This window comes from Martes martes (assembly GCF_963455335.1).
Source record: "Martes martes genome assembly, chromosome: 4".
NCBI lineage: Eukaryota > Metazoa > Chordata > Mammalia > Carnivora > Mustelidae > Martes > Martes martes.
This window is the reverse complement of record NC_137891.1, coordinates 157,567,312-157,589,672: the sequence shown is the minus strand read 5'-3', so window position 1 is coordinate 157,589,672 and position 22,361 is coordinate 157,567,312. Positions and strand designations below refer to the sequence as shown.

The following is a 22,361-nucleotide window of genomic DNA, read 5'->3' as shown; positions in this document are numbered from 1 at the left end:
ATCCAGCCCCCCTCCTTACACCTTTCTCTCTATTCTTCAAGCCCAGACCAAGTTTCTCCTCCTCAGGGAAGCCTACACTCACCTTCTTCAGCCTTAGCAGGTATTGCCAATGTCAGCTTCCTCCACTGAATACAAATACAAGTCCTCCTTTCCCTTTTGATCATTTTTTCCCCTGCTGGGATAACTGGCAAGAGTTAATAAAAGATCGGGGTGCCTGGCTGGCTCATTCGGAAGAGCATGGGACTCTTGATCTCAGGGTTGTGAGTCTGGGCCCCACCGTTGGGTGCAGAGAGTATTTAAATAAATAAACTTTAAAAATAAGAGTTAACATAAGGACAAGTGGAAGTGGAAGGAGTAGGGTCTGCTGGGGTCTGCAGTCAACCAGATCTATGCTGGTCTCTGCTACACTAGCTGTGTGTCCCTGGACAAGAAAAGCTCAACCTTCCTCAACCTATTTCCTCATCGGAAAATGGTGACTAAAAAACCCACCGCAGAGTTGTCCAGAGAATCGGACTAAGGTATGCAAAGTACTACTTGTTCCTAGCACTTAAATGTGAGCTATTCTTATTCTAATTACTCATAAAGAGAAGCTGCTTCCAAGCACCTTAGGAAATTCTCCGAGTACTGTCCATGGTATGTGGTTTCCTGGTTGGTCCCTGGGCACTCCGGAGAGCCGTCCTTTTTTATTCCCGGGCGCATCAAGCCCCCTTTCTACTGTGGGCGGTGCTGATGCCTTCTGCCCAGATAGTCCTCTTCCCGGACCCCAGGAGGCGACAGCAGCGCGGCACCACGGCGACCTGTTTCTCCACGGCAAGCCCCAAGCCTTGTCCTCTAGCCTGCATTCCCAGCTCCAACCACCGGCCCCCTCGGTCACGTCCTCCTAGGGAACTGCTCATCTGACCCTGTAGCCGGCAGGAGGTCTGGGGCCGGCGGGGCTCCACGGGTCCCCAGCCCACGTGCTCCCGACCTCTGCCGCAAGGCGCCGCCCTCCCGCTAGGCGCAATGCGGACTACGTTTCCCAGAGTACCCAGCGGCGGGGCCTTGGCTCAGTGGGGGCCTCGAGCGGCGCGCCGCTCCGTCGCCTGCTCGGGGGCGCGCGGGCCGGCGCGAGGACAAGACCAGGGACCCGGAATGAGTTTCTGCGCAGTTCCGCTGGGCCGTGCCGGACTGTGCCGGGCCGGGCCGGGCCAGGGCAGGCGCGGGGGGAGGGCGGTGCCTGAGTCGGCCGTGCCGGGAACAGGCGCTGGGGGCAGCCCGCGCCTCGCTGAGGTCCCCGCCCCGTCCCGGCCGGGCCGGCTCGCCTGTCAGTCACTGGGGCGGCGGCGGCGGCGGTAGCGGGGCCGGAGCCGGGTGGTGAGAAGAGCGCGGGCCAGGCCGAGCGGAGGGGACTTGCCACAGCCCCTCAACTCTACGGACTCTTCGCCCCAGTCTCGCGAAGCTGCACCCCTGCGCCTCGTCGGACGCCTCCGTAACCCGCGAAGGGCTCTCTCCCTCGTCACCCCCTACCCCGTGACCTCCTCGTAGGACCCGAGAGCTCCCTCAGACGAGGGTGTTGTGGGTACAGGCCATCGACCCTGTGACCTCTCACGGGCCAGGGGCTCGGTTTCCCCCACAGGCCTGCCTTCCCTATGACTCCTTCCTCAGAGATTCTGGGGACAGAGCCGTAACCCACCACCGGGACCCCCGCCTGCGAACTCTTCACTGACGGCTCCCTCCTCGGAGTCCCCCTCATTGGCTTCCTCTTAAGAGCACCCTTTTGGCCTCTGGCAAGGCCCCCATCCCCGACCGAGGTGGGGAGGCCTCGGCAGCCATGCCCGCCCTGGGTCCCCTGTCACCCCACCGCTTCCTGGGGACCCAAGCCGGGGTCTAGCAGGGGGCCAGCAGCCAAGGGGCTGGGGCAGGAGACAGGTCAGGGTCCACCTCCCTGCTGGGGAGGGAGCAAAGATGGAGCGGCGGGAGGAGCAGCCAGGGGCTACAGGGGCTGGAGCAGCACCAGCCTTGGACTTCACTGTGGAGAACGTGGAGAAGGTATGAGGGCCCTGGGGTGGGCGGTCCAGTGACAGAGCAGAAGTTCTGGGGACTGATACCAATGCCAGAGCCCAGGCTTGGGCTGGGTGCCCGCTGGGATGGTGCCCCCAGAGCACCTGGCATTTGCTGTCTCTCTGGGCAGGCATGGACAGCAGTGTAGTGGTGTCCTAATGGTCTATTTTTGGCTTTCCTTAGACATGGGCTCTCTGTGGATACTCTAGGGTCTTGGGATGGTCCCTCCAGAGTGCTGATGGCCTAGACCTATAGCCACACTGGCTATTCTCCAGCTCCATGGGAACTGCATGAGCAGTGCAGCAAGAAACCAGGAACCCAGGAGACCTGCAGCTCAGTCTCCAGGAACCTTACAGATGCAGAGCCATCCTGGACCTGTTTTGTGACCCAGAGGCTCAGAAAATTACCTGAAACTAAAACAGTCTGGGTTGTTTTTACTCTTTCTTGAAGAAGGGCCCTTCTTATATTGGATGGAAGCCAGACCAGTCTTGGGCAAGCAGGAAGGGCTGGCCCCCCTTTGTTTTGTGCTGGGTCCAAGGGGTTCAGGCCTGCTGGCAGCCTCAGGGTCCTTTCCCTGCTCTCCTGCCCACACAGCTTCCTGCCATGGCCTTCCCAGGTTCTCCCACTGCCCAAGCCATCTTTTTTGAACTGCTTCTCTGGTTCTTTTCTGTGTTCTGCCCCAGAGGCCTGGGATGCAGAAATGCCTCCCCACTGTGATGTATGGAGAGATAGGGCTACCTTGCTGGGAATGGTAACAGATATTCACTTGTTATTCTTGATCCCTTGCAACCCTTCTGCTTTTCTGTGCTTGCCTCAGCATCCTGGAGTGGTCAAAAAAGGGACAGTAGCTAGAACTTGCTGTCAGAAGTACAGATTGGGCTAAGACTACTTGAATGGAGCCTGCTTAGGGGGTCAGAGTCCTGACCTGGCTATTCTACTCCCTGGGGCTGGGCGGTGTTGGCATGGTGGCGCACTCTTCCATGTGCTGCCAGGGAAACAAACCACTGTTTTCTTACTGTGTGAAGTCCCTATGGAATTGGGGCCCTGGGGCTTTGGCTAGTTGAGAGCTCCAGACAAGGCATTTGCCAGGGCTGCCAGCCAAGACTTCTTGACCAGCTTTTTGGACCCTCACGTGTGCTCTCGGAGGGCTGTCCTCACCCTCCCTTCCAGTATGTCTCTGGCCTACAGCTACCTGGCAAAGTCTTAGCCCTGCTCAGATTTCACACTGGCTTTGGTGCCAGCATCTGGAGTGACCTAGGGATGATCCTGGGGGAGCTAAATAGAAGTCTTGGAGTTGATGGGAGCAGCTGTGCCTGGGAGGGTCAGGGCCCCTCAGGCTATTCCATGTTCTACTCAGGCTTAGCTTCATCCCTGTGGAGCCATTCCTTCAACCTGGGCCTTGTCTTTTACCTCAAGTGTCTCCCTTTTGGGGAGCTCAACCTCCTCTTTCTGATTTCCTGTGGAGGTTCACTCTCTGAACCCATAATGCTTTGCTATAAGGAGAAGAGAATATGGTAGAGCATGGGCAGAGTTCAGGCTCTCAAGATATCAGTAGAACCCTGGGCTCAGAAAACACTGTAGAGCCCTGGGCTCTTCCTGCTCAGTCCCTCAGAGAGAGCAGACTTGCAGGACCAAGTCATATCCTCTGTTCTGGGCTCTGGCAGGATCCAGAGTGCCCAGCACCTGCTCAGTCCTGTGCTGTCCTGCAGGCGCTGCACCAGCTCTACTACGATCCCAACATTGAGAACAAGAACCTGGCTCAGAAATGGCTGATGCAGGCCCAGGTCTCCCCACAGGCCTGGCACTTCAGCTGGCAGCTACTGCAGCCCGACAAGGTGCCTGAGATCCAGTACTTTGGGGCCAGTGCCCTGCACATCAAGATCTCTCGCTACTGGAGTGACATACCCACTGACCAGTATGAAAGTCTAAAGGCACAGCTCTTCACCCAGATCACCCACTTTGCTAGTGGCTCCAAGATTGTGCTGACTCGGCTCTGTGTGGCACTGGCCTCCCTGGCTCTCAGCATGATGCCTGACGCTTGGCCGTGTGCTGTGGCAGATATGGTACGGCTCTTCCAGGCTGAGGACTCACCGGTGGATGGTCAGGGCCGCTGCCTGGCCCTACTCGAGCTGCTGACAGTGCTGCCGGAGGAATTCCAGACGAGCCGTCTGCCCCAGTATCGCAAAGGCCTGGTGCGGGCCAGCCTGGCAGTGGAGTGCGGGGCTGTCTTCCCGTTGCTAGAGCAGCTGCTACAGCAGCCCAGCTCACCCAGCTGTGTGCGTCAGAAGGTGCTCAAGTGCTTTTCCAGCTGGGTGCAGCTGGAGGTGCCATTGCAGGACTGTGAGGCGCTCATTCAGGCTGCCTTTGCTGCTCTGCAGGACTCAGAGCTCTTCGACAGCAGCGTGGAGGCCATTGTCAATGCCATCTCGCAGCCTGATGCCCAGAGGTGAGCTGGTCCCCATCTTCCCAGAGAAGGACAGCTTGCTTGGCCATCCATCCATCCATTCAGTAAACACTATTTGAGTGCCTATGGCATACGTGCTCCTATGCTGGTGATACACAAGGAAGCAAACAAGACATGGTCCTTATGGTTCAGAGAGGGAGACAGACAACTAACCATCCAACAAATTACTCATTACAATATTTGACTCTTTCTTCTTTTTCTCTCCACCAATCAGTCGCCAAGTCCTGGCTGTTCTGCTCTTGACCATATTGCAAATCTATTTTTTCCATCTCCACTGCCACCACCCTAGTCCAAGCTGTCATCATCTCTCTCCCCAAATTACTGCAGAGCTTTTTCACTAGTCCCCTGGTTTTTACTCTTGTACCTTTTACTGCACACCCAGCAGCCAGAGTGATCTTTTGAAAATGAGGATCCAGTTTGTCCTTTCTGCTCAGACTCCTTCAGTGGCTTTTTACAGTTCTTAGGATGAAGTTCAGAATCCTTAATGTGATTCACAAAGGTGCTGCACACTGTGGCTAATCTCCAGTCTCTTCTCATGCCACACTCCTTTCTTCACTCTCACATGATCGTTTCAGTTCCTTGACTGTCCCATGCTCCTTCTAGCCTCTGAACCATCCCATGTACTTGGCACATCATCTCTACCTCAGCTGAAACTTCACTTTCTTGGGAAAGCCATCAGTGATTTTTTTTTTTTAAAGATTTTATTTATTTATTCGACAGGCAGAGATCACAAGTAGGCAGAGAGGCAGGCAGAGAGCAAGGAGGAAGCAGGCTCCCTGCTGAGCAGGGAGCCCCATGTGGGGCTTGATCCCAGGAGACTGGGATCATGACCCGAGCCGAAGGCAGAGGCTTTAACCCACTGAGCCACCCAGGCGCCCTGCCATCAGTGATTTTTAAGACTAAGTTTGGTCTCCTCAATTATTTCATCTCAGAGCTCCTAGTGTTTCTCCTTCTTAGCCTATAATGCAGTTTCATTGTAAATTACCGTGTGTCTCCCCATTGGTCTCTCAGCTCTGTGAGGACAGGCACTGTGTCATTTTATTTTGTCACACTCTGCCTGGCAGCATTTGGTAGCATTCAGTATTTTTTGAACAGATGAGAAGTAGGAGTTGCCTGAATGGTGAGAGGTGGGAGCGGGGTGGGGGAGGTCAGGGGAGGAGTGAGTGTTCCAGACTTCAGAAACTACAGCAGGGGCAAAGGCCTGTGGTGGGCAACACCGTAGTACCCACAGGGGCCTGGAAGAAGGTTAGTGTAGTGAGCTGTTTGTGCAGATGTTTGTCAAGCACCTGTTTGTGTCTTGGGCCCTCTGCTGGGCACCTGGTGCACAAAGTTGAATGGGTTGACTTCAGCAAGCCAGGAGCTCACAGTCTAACAGACACCTGAAGGGGCAAGTATGGTCAATGAGATGAATGCTATAATGCAGAAAGTGGGGTTGGGGGTACTGTGAGAGCCCAGAGGAGGCATTTAACCCTATCGTAGGGTTGTGGAAGTCTTCCCAGAGGAGGTGTGCTTTAAAGAGCTTGAGCAATGAAAATATGTTGAGAGAGCCTGGTGAGTGGGGGTGATTAAACAGCAGGGTTTAAAGGCCAGTTGTGGGAGGTCTGGGCCCAGATCATGCAAGACCTTGTCAGCTAGGTTTAAGATTTTGGTCATCCTGAGGAGGATGTAAAGATATTAAAGGATTTCAAGCAGAGAAAATGGCATAATGAGATTTTTAGTATAGGTTGGATTGGCCAGGGCAAGACTGGAGACACTAACAACACTATAGAGATAGGGCTTTTAGGGCGCCTGAGTGGCTCAGTCAGTTTTAAGTATCTAACTCTTGATCTCAGCTCAGGTCGTGATCTCAGGGTTGTGAGTTCAAGCCCCAAGTTGGGCTCCACACTGGGCATGAAGCCTACTTAAAAAAAAAAAAAAAAAAAAAAAAGGGAAGAAGATGGAGAGATGGGGCTTTAGAAACGCTTAACAGAGTTGGAGGGGAAAACACTGAAAGAGAGCATCAGAGAGTGGTTAATGGCTCCAGCCTTGGCATTAGTCACGTCTGAGTTTGAATCCCAGATGGTCCGCTTGCTAGATCTGAGACCTTGGGTAAGTAATTTTTAAGCCTCAGTTTCCTCATCAGTAAAATGGGTGTGATATCAACCACACATATCAACCACACAGAGTTGTAAAGGCTTAAACAGGATAATATGCACAGGGCTCCTGGTGCTCTATAAAGAATATTTTGGTATGAGGATCAAAGAAGAGAAGGTCTGTGAAAAGTCTCGTGTGGTTCCTGTACACCCCATAAATGGTACTTGCTAGTATTTGATATTGTTACTGCATTGGTAGTTAGTCTATCTTTTCCGTGGTTTCCCAGGTTTTCCGACTCAAGGTGGGTACTGAATCCCAGGGCTAGCCTTCTTCAGCAGCCTGTAGCTCAAGTGCCAGCTGGGCTCGGACAGTTAGTGGCTAAGGGGAATTGCCCGGGGCCCCCGAGTGGGTGATATGGGGTGTCCTTGGATACACCCAGGTTTACCCGCCCAGCCAGTCTCAAGGGCTTTGGCAGGTAATTGATGCCTCTTCTCTTCTGAACGAATGAGCGAACAAGGAGCTAGTGAGGGAACCCACAGCCTCCTGAGCGCCCATTGGCTGCAGCCCCCATGGTTGCTTAGCAACTTTCCCCATTTTCTCAGCTCTCCTCCCGGAGCTCTAATTGCAGGTCTGGGCTGAGCTCAGTGTGAGTGGCAGCCAGCAAGTTCTAGCAGCCCTGCCCCGGCAGCTTGAGCTGACCAGTGGGAACTAGGCCTCTTGAACCCAGTCTCAGCCATGGCCTTAAAGATATCCTCTCTATCTCCCTCCCCCAAATCTACAAGCCTATAGAAGCCTCAGACTTGTTCTTCTGCCTCCTTACAGTTCTCAGGAATAGGTGCCCAGGTGGTAGGAAATCTAAACAAGGGTTTTCCTTGTTGGTGGGCTGCACCCAGCCTGGTGTCAGGGTTTAGGCCTTGCTCTGTTAGTCTAGTTTCCAGGACTCTGGCTTGAGAAAGTCACCTGTGGTTTTCACTCTTGGGTCATCTGGCCACTATTTTCCCCCAGGTGTCCTGATGTTGGCTGTCCCCTTAACTGAGCTTGCACTCAGGTCCCCTCTTTCCCACTCTTCGAGAAGCTGCTTGGCTCTCTCTGCCTTGATTTTCGTTTTCCTAAAAATGGGTTTTTAATCCTAGAAAAGCTTTTCAGTGGGGGCCGGGGAAAGAGAGAAGGTGAAATTAGACAGACTCTTGGGGGCTCTTATCAGTTTGAATTTGAGATATGGACTGAGATTTGCATAGATCATTTGGAGAAATTCAGGCTGGGCCCTGAAAGAGCTGTCCTGCTGCAGTAGAAGCGGCTGCCCCAGCCTGGCATTTTTTGTTCCTAAGTTACTATATGACCTTGAGTAATACTCGGAGCCCTTCTGGACCATATTGTCTGTGATTGAGCCTATTATGCAACTCAAATATGACAAATCAAGAACCCATTGAAGAGTGAGTCCCTGCTGTGTACATGAACTTCAGCAGGTGTGAGAGAGCCTTGGTAGGGATGCTTTGGGGATAGAGCACTACCTCCTGCCCCCATCTCAGCTGCTGGGAAGCTCGAAGGCCAGGGCTTTGGCCCTCCCCCTGCTCTTTGTGCCAGAGTCTGGTCTGAAGGTACCCATTGTCTGGTGGTGCAGCCTGTGTCAGGGTCATGAGACTGAAGCTATCCCAGCTGTCTCCAAGCTGCACCCTCTAGGGCTGTCTCTGGGTTGGGGGTATCCTGGCATGGGCACCTTGTCCAGAATGAGGATTTGGAGAAAGCCAACATCTTGAGCTGGTTGCCTCTTGTTGTTTTCATCCTACCCCTGAGATTATGAGACTACCTGCCTGCCTAGCAGCCTGCTTGGGGTAAATACAGATAGAACTCCTCTGGTCCATCAGTCCCCCTTCCTCTCCATAGGTTGCTCTGGTGACACTATGATTGGTAGCAGAGGGTCTCAAGCATCTGATCCCCCAACCTCTGCCGAGAGTATCACTTCCTCTGATTAGTCTGATCTCCACAGAGCAGGCTGCTGTCCAGTGAGTGGAGCTAGTGTTCTCTGTCTCTTTTGTATACTGTGCTTCCCCTGCTCCCCCTTTAAGATCATTGTGCCTCAGGACTCTGACTTGGACCCCCTTTTCTCTCATTCAGTGCTTTCTTCCTGGGCAATGCTCATCTGCTCCCATAGCTTCAATTATCAGTTGTTTGCCCATGACTGTCTCCTGCTCTAACTTCTCTCTTGGGCTTCAGGTTTTCATATCCAACTCTCTGGACACTTCTGTTTGCAGATCTCACCAGGTACCTCTGATTCAACATGCCTAATGCTGAACTTACACCTTCCGGCCTTCCATTAAATTTAGTACTATCCCCCTCCACCCACTCCTCCTGACCTCAGTAAATAGTTCCACCATCTTAGTAGTTGTCTCATAACCTGAGAGCTATCCTTAACTCTTCCCCATTGTTGTATCCAGTCAGTCATCAAGTCCTGACCATTTTGCCTCTTAGCTGTCTTCCAGTTCATCATCTACTGCTCTCCCTTCATACTGCCACCAGAGTACAAAGGAGTTCAGATTTGGTGATAGGGAGTGGAGTGGACAGTGGGGATTGATGCTGTCGGTGTCTCCTGAAATCTTTATCAGGGCTCCTGAGCCTGTATTAACTCCTCTGTTTCCTATCCTTGTTCAGTCTCCCTTAACACTGTCTATATTAGTTTCCTGGAGGGGCCGTAATAAAGTACCACTTTAAATGAAGTACACTGGGTAGCTTTAAACAACAGAAATTTATTGTCTCACTCTTGTAGAGGTTTGAAGTCCAAAGTCAAAGTGTTGGCTTCCTCTGAAAACCTATAGGAGAGCCCTTCCTAACCTCCCCCTAGCTTCTGGTGGTTTGCTGGCAGTCTTGTTCCTTGGCTTGTGATTGCATGACTCCAATCTTTACCTTTGTCATCACATGTCATTCTCCCTGTAAGTCTGTCTTCATGTGGTTGCCTTCTTTTAGGGATACCCGTTGTATTAGAGCTCTCCCCTACTCTATGACCTCATCTGCATTGACCCTGTTTCCAAATAAGATTACATTCTGAGGTATTAGAGATTAAGACTTCAGCATATTTTCTGGGGGGAGGAAATAACAGTCTGCCCTCTAGTCACCAGAATTTATGTCCTTCCCACATGCAAAATATGTGCATCTCATTTCAACTTCCCCAGATGTCTTAACCCATGCCAGCATCAACTGTAAGTATAATTAGAGAACATAATTCAACCCATTCAACACTGACCTTCTTATACTTTCTGTATAAGAGTTCTCCTGAAGGTAGGTCCCTGACCTGAGGTTTTTCCCAACATGGGCAGCATTAAAGCTACCATGTAGGGCCTGACCTCTTTTTCACTTTGGGTTTAATGTAGGGGAGGGGACTTGCTGGAAGACAGAGAATGTGCGTCTCTCTCAAAGCCAGTGGGGGATGGGCAGGCAGCTCTGATGGGTCTCCTTAACTTCCTGCCTCCAGGTATGTGAACACACTCCTGAAACTCATCCCGCTGGTGCTGGGACTGCAAGATCAACTGCGACAGGCAGTGCAGAATGGGGACATGGAGACCTCCCATGGCATCTGTCGCATTGCTGTGGCCCTGGGCGAGAACCACTCCCGGTAAGGAGTGGGGCAGCTGGTGGGGGGTGGGGAATAGCAGGGCCCTCTAAGAGGTGGAGTTATGAAGCCCTACTGGGGGAGGTGGAATGACCTTATTATACGTCCTCCTTCCAAGGGCCTTGCTGGATCAAGTGGAGCACTGGCAGAGTTTCCTGGCCCTTGTCAACATGATTATGTTCTGTACTGGCATCCCTGGCCACTACCCTGTCAACGAGACCACCAGTTCCCTGACCCTCACCTTCTGGTACACGCTGCAGGTGTGTCTGTGTGACCTCCAGTAGGATTGAGCTGTAATGATAGAAGGCAGATCATGGACTTCTGGGCCTGGTGCCTAGGTGGCTAACTTCCTTCCCTGGCTCTCTCAGGATGACATTCTGTCCTTCGAGGCAGAGAAGCAGGCTGTATACCAGCAGGTGTACCGGCCAGTCTACTTCCAGCTAGTGGATGTGCTTCTGCACAAGGCCCAGTTCCCTTCTGACGAGGAATATGGATTCTGGTCCTCAGATGAGAAGGAACAGTTCCGGATTTACAGGTGATGGTAGCAGGCCAGTCCTACCTCTAAATAGAGTCCTGAACTGATGAAGGCAATAAGGAGAGGAACCCAAGGCCAGCCTTCCTGAATCCTGGGGCTCCTTTCTCTATTCTCTAGGCACTTTTGCAGTGTTGTGAGGGAATTGGTGGGGGTGGGCTTCTGGACTTGGGGGCAGGATCGGGCAGTGTATAAGATCTTCATCTGCTTCTTAGGGTGGACATCTCAGATACGCTCATGTATGTGTATGAGATGCTGGGGGCCGAGCTGCTCAGCAACCTCTATGACAAGCTGGGCCGTTTGCTCACCAGCTCAGAGGAGCCCTACTCCTGGCAGGTACCTCCCAAGCCTGATTCCCTCAGCCCTCCCAGAACTGTCATAACCTCCTCCTCAGCCAAGCCAGTGGCACCCTCTTTCCTCAGCACACAGAGGCCCTGCTCTATGGCTTCCAATCCATCGCAGAGACCATCGATGTCAATTATTCTGATGTGGTGCCTGGGCTCATTGGCCTCATTCCACGGATCAGCATCAGCAACGTGCAGCTGGCGGATACTGTCATGTTCACCATTGGTGAGACCTGGCACACACCCATGAGCACATTTCCAGAGCCACAGACACCCATCCCTAGCCACAGTCAGCCTGCTGGTTCCTGTCCAGAATGGGAGAGACACACATGCCCACACACACAATCAGCATTGCACCCAACAGACTGTCCTGGCACATCTAGGGGTCCTTCCTACAGTGTTCTGAGCTGCAATTCAGTGAGGCCAGTTTGCTGTCAATGGAACAGCACTGCTAGGCCTCTTCTGAGTAACTCCTTCCTGCTTCTCAGCTATAAGGCTCCTGTTTGAGGATGTGCATGCATATTTCCCTATTCAGTACTAAGACTGTAACTTGATCCTGCCAGAAGCTCTGCGTGCCTTACAGGAACATGGTACAAAGCCAGCCTGGCCTGCCTCAGATATCCTCCCCTCTTCCTTCTTCCCCCAGGAGCTCTGTCTGAATGGCTGGCTGACCACCCTGTCATGATCAACAGTGTTCTGCCCCTTGTACTGCATGCCCTAGGCAATCCTGAGCTCTCTGTCTCTTCTGTGTCCACCCTCAAGAAGATCTGCCGAGAATGCAAGTATGACCTGCCACCCTATGCTGCTAACATCGTGGCTGTCTCCCAGGTATGCAGGGGCCTGGGTGGGGCTGGGTCGCAGGGCCCATTGCACTCCACTGATCCCATATTCCTTCTCTTATCTCCAGGATGTGTTGATGAAACAGATCCATAAGGTGAGCCCAGAAGTTTCTAGGGGTCCTTGGGGATATTGTGGAAATCCTCTTCTGCCTTTTCCTATCCCTTGTCTTTTGTTCCCTGTTCTTGGAACCTTCCTCCAAGAGGTTCATTCCTCCTACCCACGACCAGATATGTCCAGGACTGACTCTCCGTGTTCTGCCCCACAGACGAGCCAGTGCATGTGGCTGATGCAGGCACTGGGCTTCCTGCTGTCAGCCCTGCAGGTGGAGGAGATCCTTAAGAACTTGCACTCACTTATCTCACCCTACATCCAGCAGCTGGAGAAGCTAGCAGAGGAGATAGTGAGTGAGCTGGGTGTGTGTGTGTGTGTGTGTGTGTGTGTGTGTGTGTGTGTACACGTGTAGCCAGAGGGCAGGGATGGGCTTCCCTTTGTGTGGGCTGTGGCTGCTGGTGGGTGGGATTGGAGTTGGCCGTCAGGGCTGGGGTCAGGGGCCAAACTGAGGCTGGGAGATCCAGAGCTTGGTTTGATTCTCCCCGTAGCCTAATCCTTCCAACAAGCTGGCCATTGTCCACATCTTGGGCCTTCTCTCCAACCTCTTCACCACACTGGATGTCAGTCATCATGAGGACGATCATGAAGGCCCTGAGCTCCGGAAGCTGCCAGTGCCACAGGGACCCAACCCCGTGGGTGATGTTGCCATTGTCCCCCCCCCCACCATACACCCTGTGGGAATGTCATTGTTTCTCTCCAACTTTATGGGTAATATTGTCATTGTTCCCTTGGCCCCGTGAGGCATGATGCATTTGGTCCTCTGACCCTGTGAATGACCTTATCATTGCCCTTAACTCTATAGAGAGTGATGTCATTGTCTCCTCCAACCCTGTGGGCGATGTTGTCTTTGTCCCCAGCCCAACTGGGGTGATGTCATTGTGGTTCCTTCGCCCCATGGGGGACACTGGCATTATCCTTCAGCCTCCTAAGTGATGTAATTATGGACCCCTGTTTAACCCCCAACTTCTACTTCACTATTCACTGTTCCCTGTGGGCATTGGGGATACTTACATGCTCTACATGTATACATGTAAACAGATTGTCGCAAAGCAGTGTGACAAGTACCATGGTAAGCTTAGGCATAGGGGGGTTGGGGTGACCACTTACAAGCTGTTTGATCTGGGGCCAGCCTCAGCTTTCCATTCAAAACCATGAATGTCAGACTCTCTGGCTTGTTCATCTCATAGAACTGTGCTGGGTACCTTATGTGAAAGTACTTTGCATACTGTAAAGTTCTGAATAAATGTGGGAGACTGCTTGGATCATTGTTCCCACCGTTTCTCCTGGAGAAAAGGAGAAAAGTCACAGTATCCTGGCTCCTCTCCTCAACTCCTCACCTTAGTTTCAGTTTCCCTTTTGGCTCTAGATAAAACTTGGGCTAGCATCCTCCAACAGAGCCCCTTCTCCTTCCATGGTAGTCATTGTCCTTCCTGCCTTCCCTCACTTCCCAGGACCTCAATCTGCTCTCTGCTCCTCCATAAACTTCCATATATGTGTATACCTTGGGGCTCTCCACCCTAGGCCTGTTTGAGTGACACAGCATCTCCACTTCATCAGGGGCTAGCCCTTAGGCTTTGGCACTAACAGGATTTTTCTGAGCAGAAATGGATAGAGAGTGATTTTTTTTTTAAAGTGACAAAGTTTTGGTAATTTTCTGAAGCCCTTGTAATATCCCTGCTTTGCACTTTGAGGCTTCCTCTAAAATGATCCTTAGAATTCAGGATATCCTCTTTCATTCATGGGGGATTCAGCAAACTAGCCCTTCCCCCAAGGTCCCATTCACTGAGTCCTCAATGTCTAGTCTGGGGTAATAGATCTGAACTTCCAGCCTGCTTTGTATTACCATGTCCATCTCGGGTGGGTGAGAGTGGTGGTGGGGGCACCTCACTTCTTCCTGTGTCTTCAGGTGGTTGTGGTGTTGCAGCAGGTCTTCCAGCTTATCCAGAAGGTGCTGAGCAAATGGCTGAATGATGCCCAGGTGGTGGAGGTGAGCCCCCGTCCTTGGTCTCTATCCCCATGGTGACTGTGCTTAGATATGGAGCAGGAGGAAGGTGTTGTTGCCCCATCTCGGCTTGCAATGGTCTGGAGGAAATAAAGGAGGTGAATCTTGCCCTACAGGTACAAGGAGTCTTTGGGGGAAGACACTCAGAACTTCCCAATATCACAAAGTACTTGACCAAAGAATTACGATGTTGGTGCTGAGTGACAGTCAGGGGTCCACTTTGTAATCAGAGACCTGCCTTTGGTCCCTTTTCAATTCAGGATTTTCTTGCTATTGCTGCTCTGTGAGAGGAAATGGTGCAGATGTAAGTAGCAAGACTTGAGTTGCAAAGTTCCATCCTGTGCCCTTTTGAGAAGGGCCTTTTTGCCTCCTGCCTTTCGGGGTGAGGTTCAGACTTGTTTACCTTCCTTGACATGCAGGGCCAGGCCAGGCTTATAGGTAAGGGTCCCTCCTTAGGCCTCCTCTGTGCAGGGCTTCAGTTCTGTTCCAGCTGATTGTGAACTGCTAACCTAGGGCTAACCTAACCAGGGCCCCTTTGCTTTCTGGTTTCTTTCTTTCTTTCTTTTTTTCTTTCTTGAAATATATTTGATGTTTAACATTGTTTAAATTTAAGTGTACAGCATGTGAATTTGGTATATTTCTGTGTTATAATGTGATTGCCATTGTATGATAATTGGCACCCCTATCACATCCCATAATTATAGTTTCTTTTTAGTAGTTGGAATAATTAAGATCTAGTCTCTTGGCAAATTTGATGATCATAATACTGTTGTCTATTTCATGGGTCCCTTTGCTTCCTTCCCAAGGCGGTATGCGCTATCTTTGAGAAGTCCGTTAAGACCCTGCTGGATGACTTTGCCCCCATGGTGCCACAGCTGTGTGAGATGCTGGGTCGGATGTACAGCACCATCCCCCAGGCCTCTGCTCTTGACCTCACTCGACAGGTGGGCCTTCTGACTGAGGCAGCAGTATTCTAGATTTCATCTGACCTTGGGATGGGGTGGATGGGTGGAATGGGGTGAATGGGTGCCCTGGCAGGGGTTCTGACCTGCATTCCAGGGATGCTGGCCAGTTCTTGGTGAGACAGGGCCTCAACTGACCAGCATTCCCTGCTTTGTTGTAGCTGGTCCACATCTTTGCTCATGAACCTGCCCACTTTCCCCCAATCGAGGCCCTCTTCCTGCTCGTCACCTCCGTCACACTCACTCTCTTCCAGCAAGGTAGGTCCTGACCAGGGTCCTTGCTGCTGCCGCCACTGCCACTGCCTCTGCTTCCCTGACTGGGGAGCCAAAGCTGCCCACTCTGTTCTCCTCTGTCCCCTGAATTGCACATGGGACTTGATGGGAAACTTACAGGATCAAGCACAGCACAATTGTCACCCTACAAATAGCTGACATCTTAGGTTGAAGTGGATAAGAGAGTGAATGATGTCTTCTACCGGCCTGCTGGGCTCAGGGCCAATCTTGATGTGCGGGAAGGTGGGGCCAGAGCTCTGAGGGACTTGGGGCACTAGGCTGGCTCCTTTTCTTTGGGATATAATGAAAAGGGGAAAGAATATGGGCTTTGGAGTCAGATAGACCTAGATTCTAAGCTCATCACCACCAACTAGTTGTGTGACCTTGGGCAAGTCACTTACCTTTATTTTGTGGAGCCTGTTTCCATGTCCATGGAGTGGAGATTTTATGTACTTGATAGGGTCGTTATAGGCCTGAAAGTAGTGCCTTTTGGTCCCCTGACTTGGGTTTTTTTGCGCAGGAAGCACTCAGGGAGTGTTGGTTCCTTTCCCTACGTTCTAAGTCGAAACCCTTTGGCTGTGGCCCCAGCACTCTATTCTCTGTGGCTCTCTGCCTGAGAGAGCTGGGAGCAGGGGGCTCCAGGCTTCTCCTGCTGTCTACCCCAGGCTTCTAACTTGGAAAAGAAGTGGTGCTGCTCTGCCAGCCTCATGAGTCTTGCCTGGATTTGTGGTCACAGGCTGGGCACTCACCAGGGCTTTCCGCTGGAGCCAGAGTGCTCTCTGCTTATATAGTCAGTGTGTGGTCCCATGATGCAGGCCTCTGCTCCAGTGGGTAGGTGCAAAGTGGGCAGAAACTTGAGCCAGAAACCAGGTGTGGCCATCCTTAACTCCACCTCTCTCACTCCTCATATCTAGTCGGGAGCAAGTCTGGGTGGTCCTGAACCCTGATTATCCCACAGTCTGCCTACCTCTCCCCTCCCTCCATGACCACACCTCAGTGTGGGGTGTCTGGATCACCTCAACAGTCCTCTAACTGCTTTCCCTGACATCTGCCCTTCTCCCCAGGCCCCTCTTTGCACCCTGCAGTTGTAATGTTCTTTAGGAAACACACATCTGAGTAATTTCCCTCCCTGGCTGGAAACGCTTTCGTCGTTCTCCATTGCCTCAGGTTCTCATCCCACTCCCACCCACATGATGCAGCTCCTGCTTACTCCTCAGTGTCTTCTCCTGCCAGCATCCCCGACATACCAGCAGTCCAGCCACACTGACTTCTCCCTTCCTGTGTCCCATTTGATCCTCTGACTGGAGTGCCCTGTGCCCTTTACTGGGTGAGCGCCCCTCCTCCAAGCCTTGCCCACTCATCGATCCTCAGAGGCTTCTTTGGGGCAGAACTGGGTGTTTCTGACTTTGGGCTGGAACTACATCATGTACACACTGCTGACACAGCACCAGTCCTACTCAGTAATCTCCTTCTGTGTGTTCGTCTCTCTCCCTAGACTAAGCCCCTCAAGGGCAGGGTTGAGGCTCTTCTCTCTGCCTCCTCAGTGCTCAGAACAAGGCCGGCGTAGAGTAGGTATCAGACGCTGTTGAAGAGAGGAGGGTGAGGTCTCTCTGCCCTTGGAGCCTTTCTTCCCCACCGTCTGGGGCCCACCGCTAGCAGGGCATCAGCTGAATATCAAACATGCTATCCGCAGGGGGACCCAGGAATGGGGCACATTGGGCCTCACTTTCCAGGACTTGAGTAACTCGGGGCTCAGGTGTGAAGGAGGTGGGCTTTCTCAGTGGCTCCTCATAGCCTGGAGAGGGAGGCAGGAAAGAGCTCATGGTCTGCTTTATGGTTGGGGAAACTGGGCATTTGTGGCTTGCACAAGATCACACAGCTCCTTAGTGGTGTTTCAGGCAGATGCTTGTGCGGTGCCTCCTCCTCAGAGTGGAGCAGCCCAAGCAGCAGCTCCAGACACATGCCTCGCCCTTGCCACAGGTGTCAACAGCATTGGAAGCAGACTAGTGTCCAATGGCAATCAGATTTGGTTATTGGTTGTCTTGCAGGACAGAATGGCCCCCTTACCATTACACTTCCCAGTCTTGCCATTCCTTTCTCAGTCTCTGCCCTCCCACTGCACCATGGGGTGACATGTTGACTGGTTTCCCTCTTTCTTCGTGTGTCCAGATGGTGGGAGCTGGTGGTTAGCCCTTAGCCTGGCCCTCTGCTGAGTCGGTGTCCATGTGGAGGGACTTTGCTGGGTGAGGCTCTCATTTTGGGCCTCATGATACAGTTTCTTCCCCAGACCCTGCTGGTGGCTTGGCCAGCCATCTCCACAGCATACTGGGCCCTGCCCTAGCCAAGGAGAGGTCCTCTGGTTTAAGTGGACTCAGAGGATTCCTTTCCTTGGCCAGACCCAGAGCTCTAAGGCCACGGAAGTGAGAGGGCACCTGCTCAGGCCCTGACGCCCTCACCTTTCCGGGGCCTTTGGCCAGGCATTCACGGGAGTTACCGAGGACTGACCTCCCACCAGCCCTGCCCTCCTCTTTGATGGCGAGTGTGGGGAGGTATGTGCTAGGAGGCAGTGTAGGGCCACCCCAGCCAGCCAGAGGCTGCAGCAAGAGTGTGGGGGTTGTTTGTTCAGCTCTGTGGAGTCCAACATTGCTCCAGCACCAAAGGATCACTCGGGGAACTGGCCTGAGGAGGAGTGGGGAGTAGGTGGAAGGCCCCTGGGAGGGAGCTGGGGCAGGCCCGTCCTTCACTTTGCCGTCTCTTTCTGTTGGGCTTCTCCCAGTTCATGGTTTTTGTATGTTTTGTTTCTTTATCTTGCTTCCTGCTGCTCATGTGCCCCCACGCTGTCTCCCTGCAGGCTCTCAGTCCCACATAACTATATGAGGTTGAGTTGCTGTTTGTATAATTTTTTCTTAAGTTCCATCTTTATTATATTTTAGGGCCCAGGGATCATCCTGATATTGTTGATTCATTTATGCAACTCCTGGCACAGGTGTGTTTTAGTTTTATTCATTCACGTTCTGTTCTCTCTCTTTCTCTTTCTCTTATGTTGAAATTCAATTTAAGCCTATTTTTAGCTTTCTGTTGACAAATTTTTTTTCTGTTCAGTTGAATAGAGTTTCTTCATCTGTTTCCGTGGAAGTTGACAACCCAACATCCTCCTTTAGTGCCCCTTTGCCTCAACTAGCTCATTCTTCCACCAAGACCAGGGAGAGGCGATCCTGAAGGGAGGGAGCTGGGCTGGCCTGGGTGGGGGAGGGGGAGTAACTGTGCCCAGCAGCTCCTGTGCAGCTGGGGTGCCCGAGAAGTTCAGGGGTAAGATTGGAGTTAAAGGGCCTGGGGTTCATTGTCCCCGTGCTCCTGCCGGGAACTGCCTGCCTCAGTGCCCCCAGCCCGCTCTGGAGAGGTGGCCGGGAGGAGCTCTGAAGGGAGGGGCTAAAGATGAATGTGCTCGGGGCAGAGTCCTGAGTGGGGCTGGCAGATGGGTTTGTTGCTGCTGGGAGGCGGGGTGCTGGCTCCATTGTGAGACTGCGTTGGGATGTGTTTGTGTTTGGTGTGTGTTTAAGTGTGTTGGACCTTATTTGTGTGTTTTGACTTTGGGAACAGAAATCATGTAGCTGCTCTAAATAGTGTGTGTGTTGTGTTGGGATAAATGTGTAGTTGAGTGTGGGCGTGTGCACTGATGGATGTTGTGTATTGATGTGCATTAGGCATTGATGGGTTTTGGACAGTGATATGTGTTGGAGGTATGTGTGTTGGGCTGTGGGAGTGTGTATTTTGATGGAGGAGTGTATATAGTGGTATCAGTAGGTCTGTATTAGGGGATGTAGGTTGTGGAAGATACATGTGTTGAGCTATGGGGACATGGGGTTAGTGTGGGGTTGATGGGGAGGTTCCTGTGGGTTGGGGTAAATGATGTTTCTTTGCTTAATCATTCCACAAATATTTACTGAGTGTGTAATACATGTTTGGTACTCTGCCAGATGCTGAGGATGTAATGGTAAGCAAAAGCAGGCACAGTTCTTACTCTCTTAGAACTCAAGTCTAGTAGAGGGGGTGGGGCACAGGAGGAGTGGGGAACAGGGAGTGTGTTCTGGGCCTGGATGGACGTGTGTGGGTATCTATGAGGGTGCATCCTTGGGGGTGAGGCACTTATATGTGTGTTTGTGGATGGGTGTGTCGGGAGAGTACACATGCTAGAGGACTGGGTAGCTTGAAGGTGTGGGCATGTGGACATGGCTGGGGGATGTGGGGAGGTTTGGGGGTGTGAATATGTAGCAGGGTGTGTTGCAAATGTGGGGAAGTACGTATAAGGGATGTGATAGAGTTGTGTTTGAGGGTAAGTAGGGTGTTCCCAGAGAAGGTACGCGTGAGTGTGTTTGTACATGAGTGAACCTAGGGTAGTGAAAGGTATGTGAGGGGATGGGGGTTAGGCATCTACATGGTATGCGTTGGGGGCTGCTGGAGAGCAGCAGTGTTTGATGACTGCTGGAGCTGTGCAGAGTATCTCCTGTGACCTGAGGATGTGCCTGCCATTCGTGTCCTGGTGCCACTTGGGATGGGCTCTCTGGCCCCTGTACTCCTTCCATTCCCCCCACATGGCAGCACTGACTCCTGGGCTGGGTGTGGCTGAGAAGGGCCTGGACGCAAGGTGTCCTGGTTGAATGGTGGGGCCATTGGCTCCAAGGCTCCTACCCTACTTTTCCTCTTTCTAAGCTGGAGGGTGTCTGAGGAATGCAGGTGGGATGTGGGGAGGGGTGCTTTTGGACTGGGCTTCACATCCAGCTGCCATCTCTTCCTGCTGTCCTGTTAACAAATCCAGGGGGTTTTGACTGCCTCCAAATCAAAGCAGTCACTGCTGGCTACCTGGAACCTGCAGGAGATCTGACCTTGATGGAGGGGAGAATAAGTGTTTGCTCAGGGAGTGACTTGGGACCCAAGCTTTCTGTATTGTGACACCCCTCCCCCACCTCTCACACACACCAGTGCATTCAAGTACATGTACATGTACATAGTATCCCCTGGCTGCTCCCCTCCTGACTGACTGAACTATGGGGTGGGGTGGGTCCCCCAGAGATGGCTGGGTGGCTGATTTTGGCAGCCTGTAACCTATGGTGTGTGAAGTTGGGGCCTGGGGTGGCAGGTGAGTGGGGGGTAAGGGGGGTTGGTCCTTGCAGCTGGTTGGGGCTGGGCTTACCAGCTCCACCTCCTGCAGGCTCTGAAGCGGAAGCCAGATTTGTTCCTGTGTGAACGATTGGATGTCAAAGCTGTGTTCCAGTGTGGTAAGTGGGGCCAGGTGGACAGGAGGGCCTGGGGCCCCCTCAGGAGGATCTTTAGGCCCTATCTGATCTGCTTCTGCCTCTCCTGCAGCTGTGCTGGCCCTCAAGTTCCCCGAGGCACCTACTGTCAAGGCCTCCTGTGGCTTCTTTGTGAGTCCTACGCTGAGTCCTGACCCCCCACCATCCTGTACCCAGCCCTGTTCAGAACTCCAGAGGGTAGGGGTGTGGTGTGCCAGTCTTGTCCCCAGGGAGAGTGGGGAAAGAGCTGAGGCTGACAGGCCTCTCCATCCTCTGTAGACAGAGCTGCTGCCTCGGTGTGGGGAAGTAGAACCCGTGGGGAAAGTGGTTCAAGAGGATGGCCGTATGCTGCTCATAGCAGTGCTGGAGGTGAGATGGAGCCAGTGTTTGAGGGGGGTGGGGCGCCCCTCACTGCCAAGGCAGCTGCCCTTCTGGGAAGCTGGAGCCTTTGGTTCCCTAAACTCTCTGACTCTCTTTCTGCATCAGTTAAATGGCTGACAGTTGTTAGGGTTGCTGTGAGGATCAGCCGGCTCTCAGAAAACAGCATTCACTTGTCATGTGCAGTTTGGCTGAGGAACTGTCCGGGAGTGGGTGGGATGTGACTAGGCACCCTTGCCACAAAAGGGGCAAGGCCCTGGTGTGCTGAGAACCCATCTCCCTCAGGCCATTGGGGGCCAGGCCTCCCGCAGCCTCATGGACTGCTTTGCCGACATCCTATTTGCTCTGAACAAACACTGCTTCAGCCTCCTGAGCATGTGGATCAAGGAGGCCCTGCAGCCACCCGGTTTTCCCTCTGCCCGCCTCAGCCCTGAACAGAAGGACACCTTCAGCCAGCAGATCCTTCGGTGAGCAGAGCTGGCGGGGCCTGGGCTTGCATCCAGAGGAGAGGGCGGCGGTGGTGGATGGTACTAACCTGATCTCCCTTCCCTTCTTCAGTGAGCGAGTGAACAAGAGGCGGGTGAAGGAGATGGTGAAGGAATTCACACTGCTGTGCCGGGGGCTTCATGGCACAGATTATACAGCTGACTACTGAGGGGCGCCCCGTCCCACCCATGCCTCCTCACCCCTCCCTGTCCCCAAAGAGTAAACCTGGATCTTCACTGCATCGCTGTCTCGGCTTCCTTTCCTCTGCCACCACCACCTAACTGGGCGAAGGCCCGGGGGAAGAATGGGAGGATGTTTGGATCCAGGCCATTGTAGGGAATTGTGGGGCCAACTTCTAGCTCCTAGAGCAGAAGGGATCCACTGTAGTCAAGCCTCGTAGGCTAGAGCTGTTCATAATATTGCCATTGCCCTTGGGTTGGAATGGTCCTGCAGTAATGTCACCAACCTCCCCCCTACCCCTACTGCCACCCATTAAATTAGTCCCATCATTCGTGCATGCATACATTTATTAAATCAACAATGCTGAGTACTAGCTCCCTAGTTCTGCCTTGCTTTGTTCTCTCTGAACAAAGGCTAATCTACTCCATAGCCACCACGTTAAGCTGGGAGAATGGGACCAGTGAGGGAAGGCTGCATGGAGGAATTTTTCTTTCTTTTTTTTTTTTTTTTAAGATTTTATTTATTTGTCAGAGAGAGAGAGAGAGAGCATGAGCATACACAAGCAGGGGCAGTGGCAGGCAGAGGGAGAAGCAGGCTCCCCACTGAGCAAGGAGCCCAATGTAGGACTCAATCCCCGGACCCTGAGATCATGACCTGAGCCAAAGGCAGACTCAGCCACCTAGGTGTCCCTCAACTTTCATTTCTGATGGAAATGGATGGTTTCCTAGATAGAGCACTTGGGGCTTTTGGCTGGAAGTGAGGTGGGGCAGGGTCCAGCTTA

General features: G+C 52.6%; 1 protein-coding gene across 5 annotated transcripts; it reads left to right on the top strand.

The window, feature by feature from the left end:
* Window positions 1-1,290: 1,290 nt before the first annotated feature.
* On the top strand, window positions 1,291-21,960 carry IPO13 (importin 13). 5 transcript variants are annotated; one of them, XM_080802414.1, is made up of 20 exons: window positions 1,291-2,028; window positions 3,750-4,486; window positions 10,044-10,184; window positions 10,300-10,441; window positions 10,550-10,716; window positions 10,929-11,049; window positions 11,136-11,283; window positions 11,704-11,885; window positions 11,965-11,991; window positions 12,163-12,297; window positions 12,497-12,640; window positions 13,915-13,995; window positions 14,817-14,954; window positions 15,134-15,230; window positions 18,179-18,231; window positions 20,455-20,521; window positions 20,610-20,668; window positions 20,816-20,905; window positions 21,200-21,381; window positions 21,473-21,960. In XM_080802414.1, exons 1-20 carry the CDS (start codon window positions 1,945-1,947, stop codon window positions 21,567-21,569), a joined length of 2,892 nt encoding a protein of 963 aa, XP_080658540.1. In that variant the 5' UTR covers window positions 1,291-1,944; the 3' UTR covers window positions 21,570-21,960. The 5 variants fall into 5 exon arrangements, with proteins under 5 accessions (XP_080658540.1, XP_080658541.1, XP_080658542.1 ...); XM_080802415.1 differs by having other exon boundaries at window positions 1,306-2,028; window positions 13,936-13,995; XM_080802416.1 differs by having other exon boundaries at window positions 1,307-2,028; window positions 11,779-11,885.
* The last annotated feature ends 401 nt before the right edge of the window (window positions 21,961-22,361 follow it).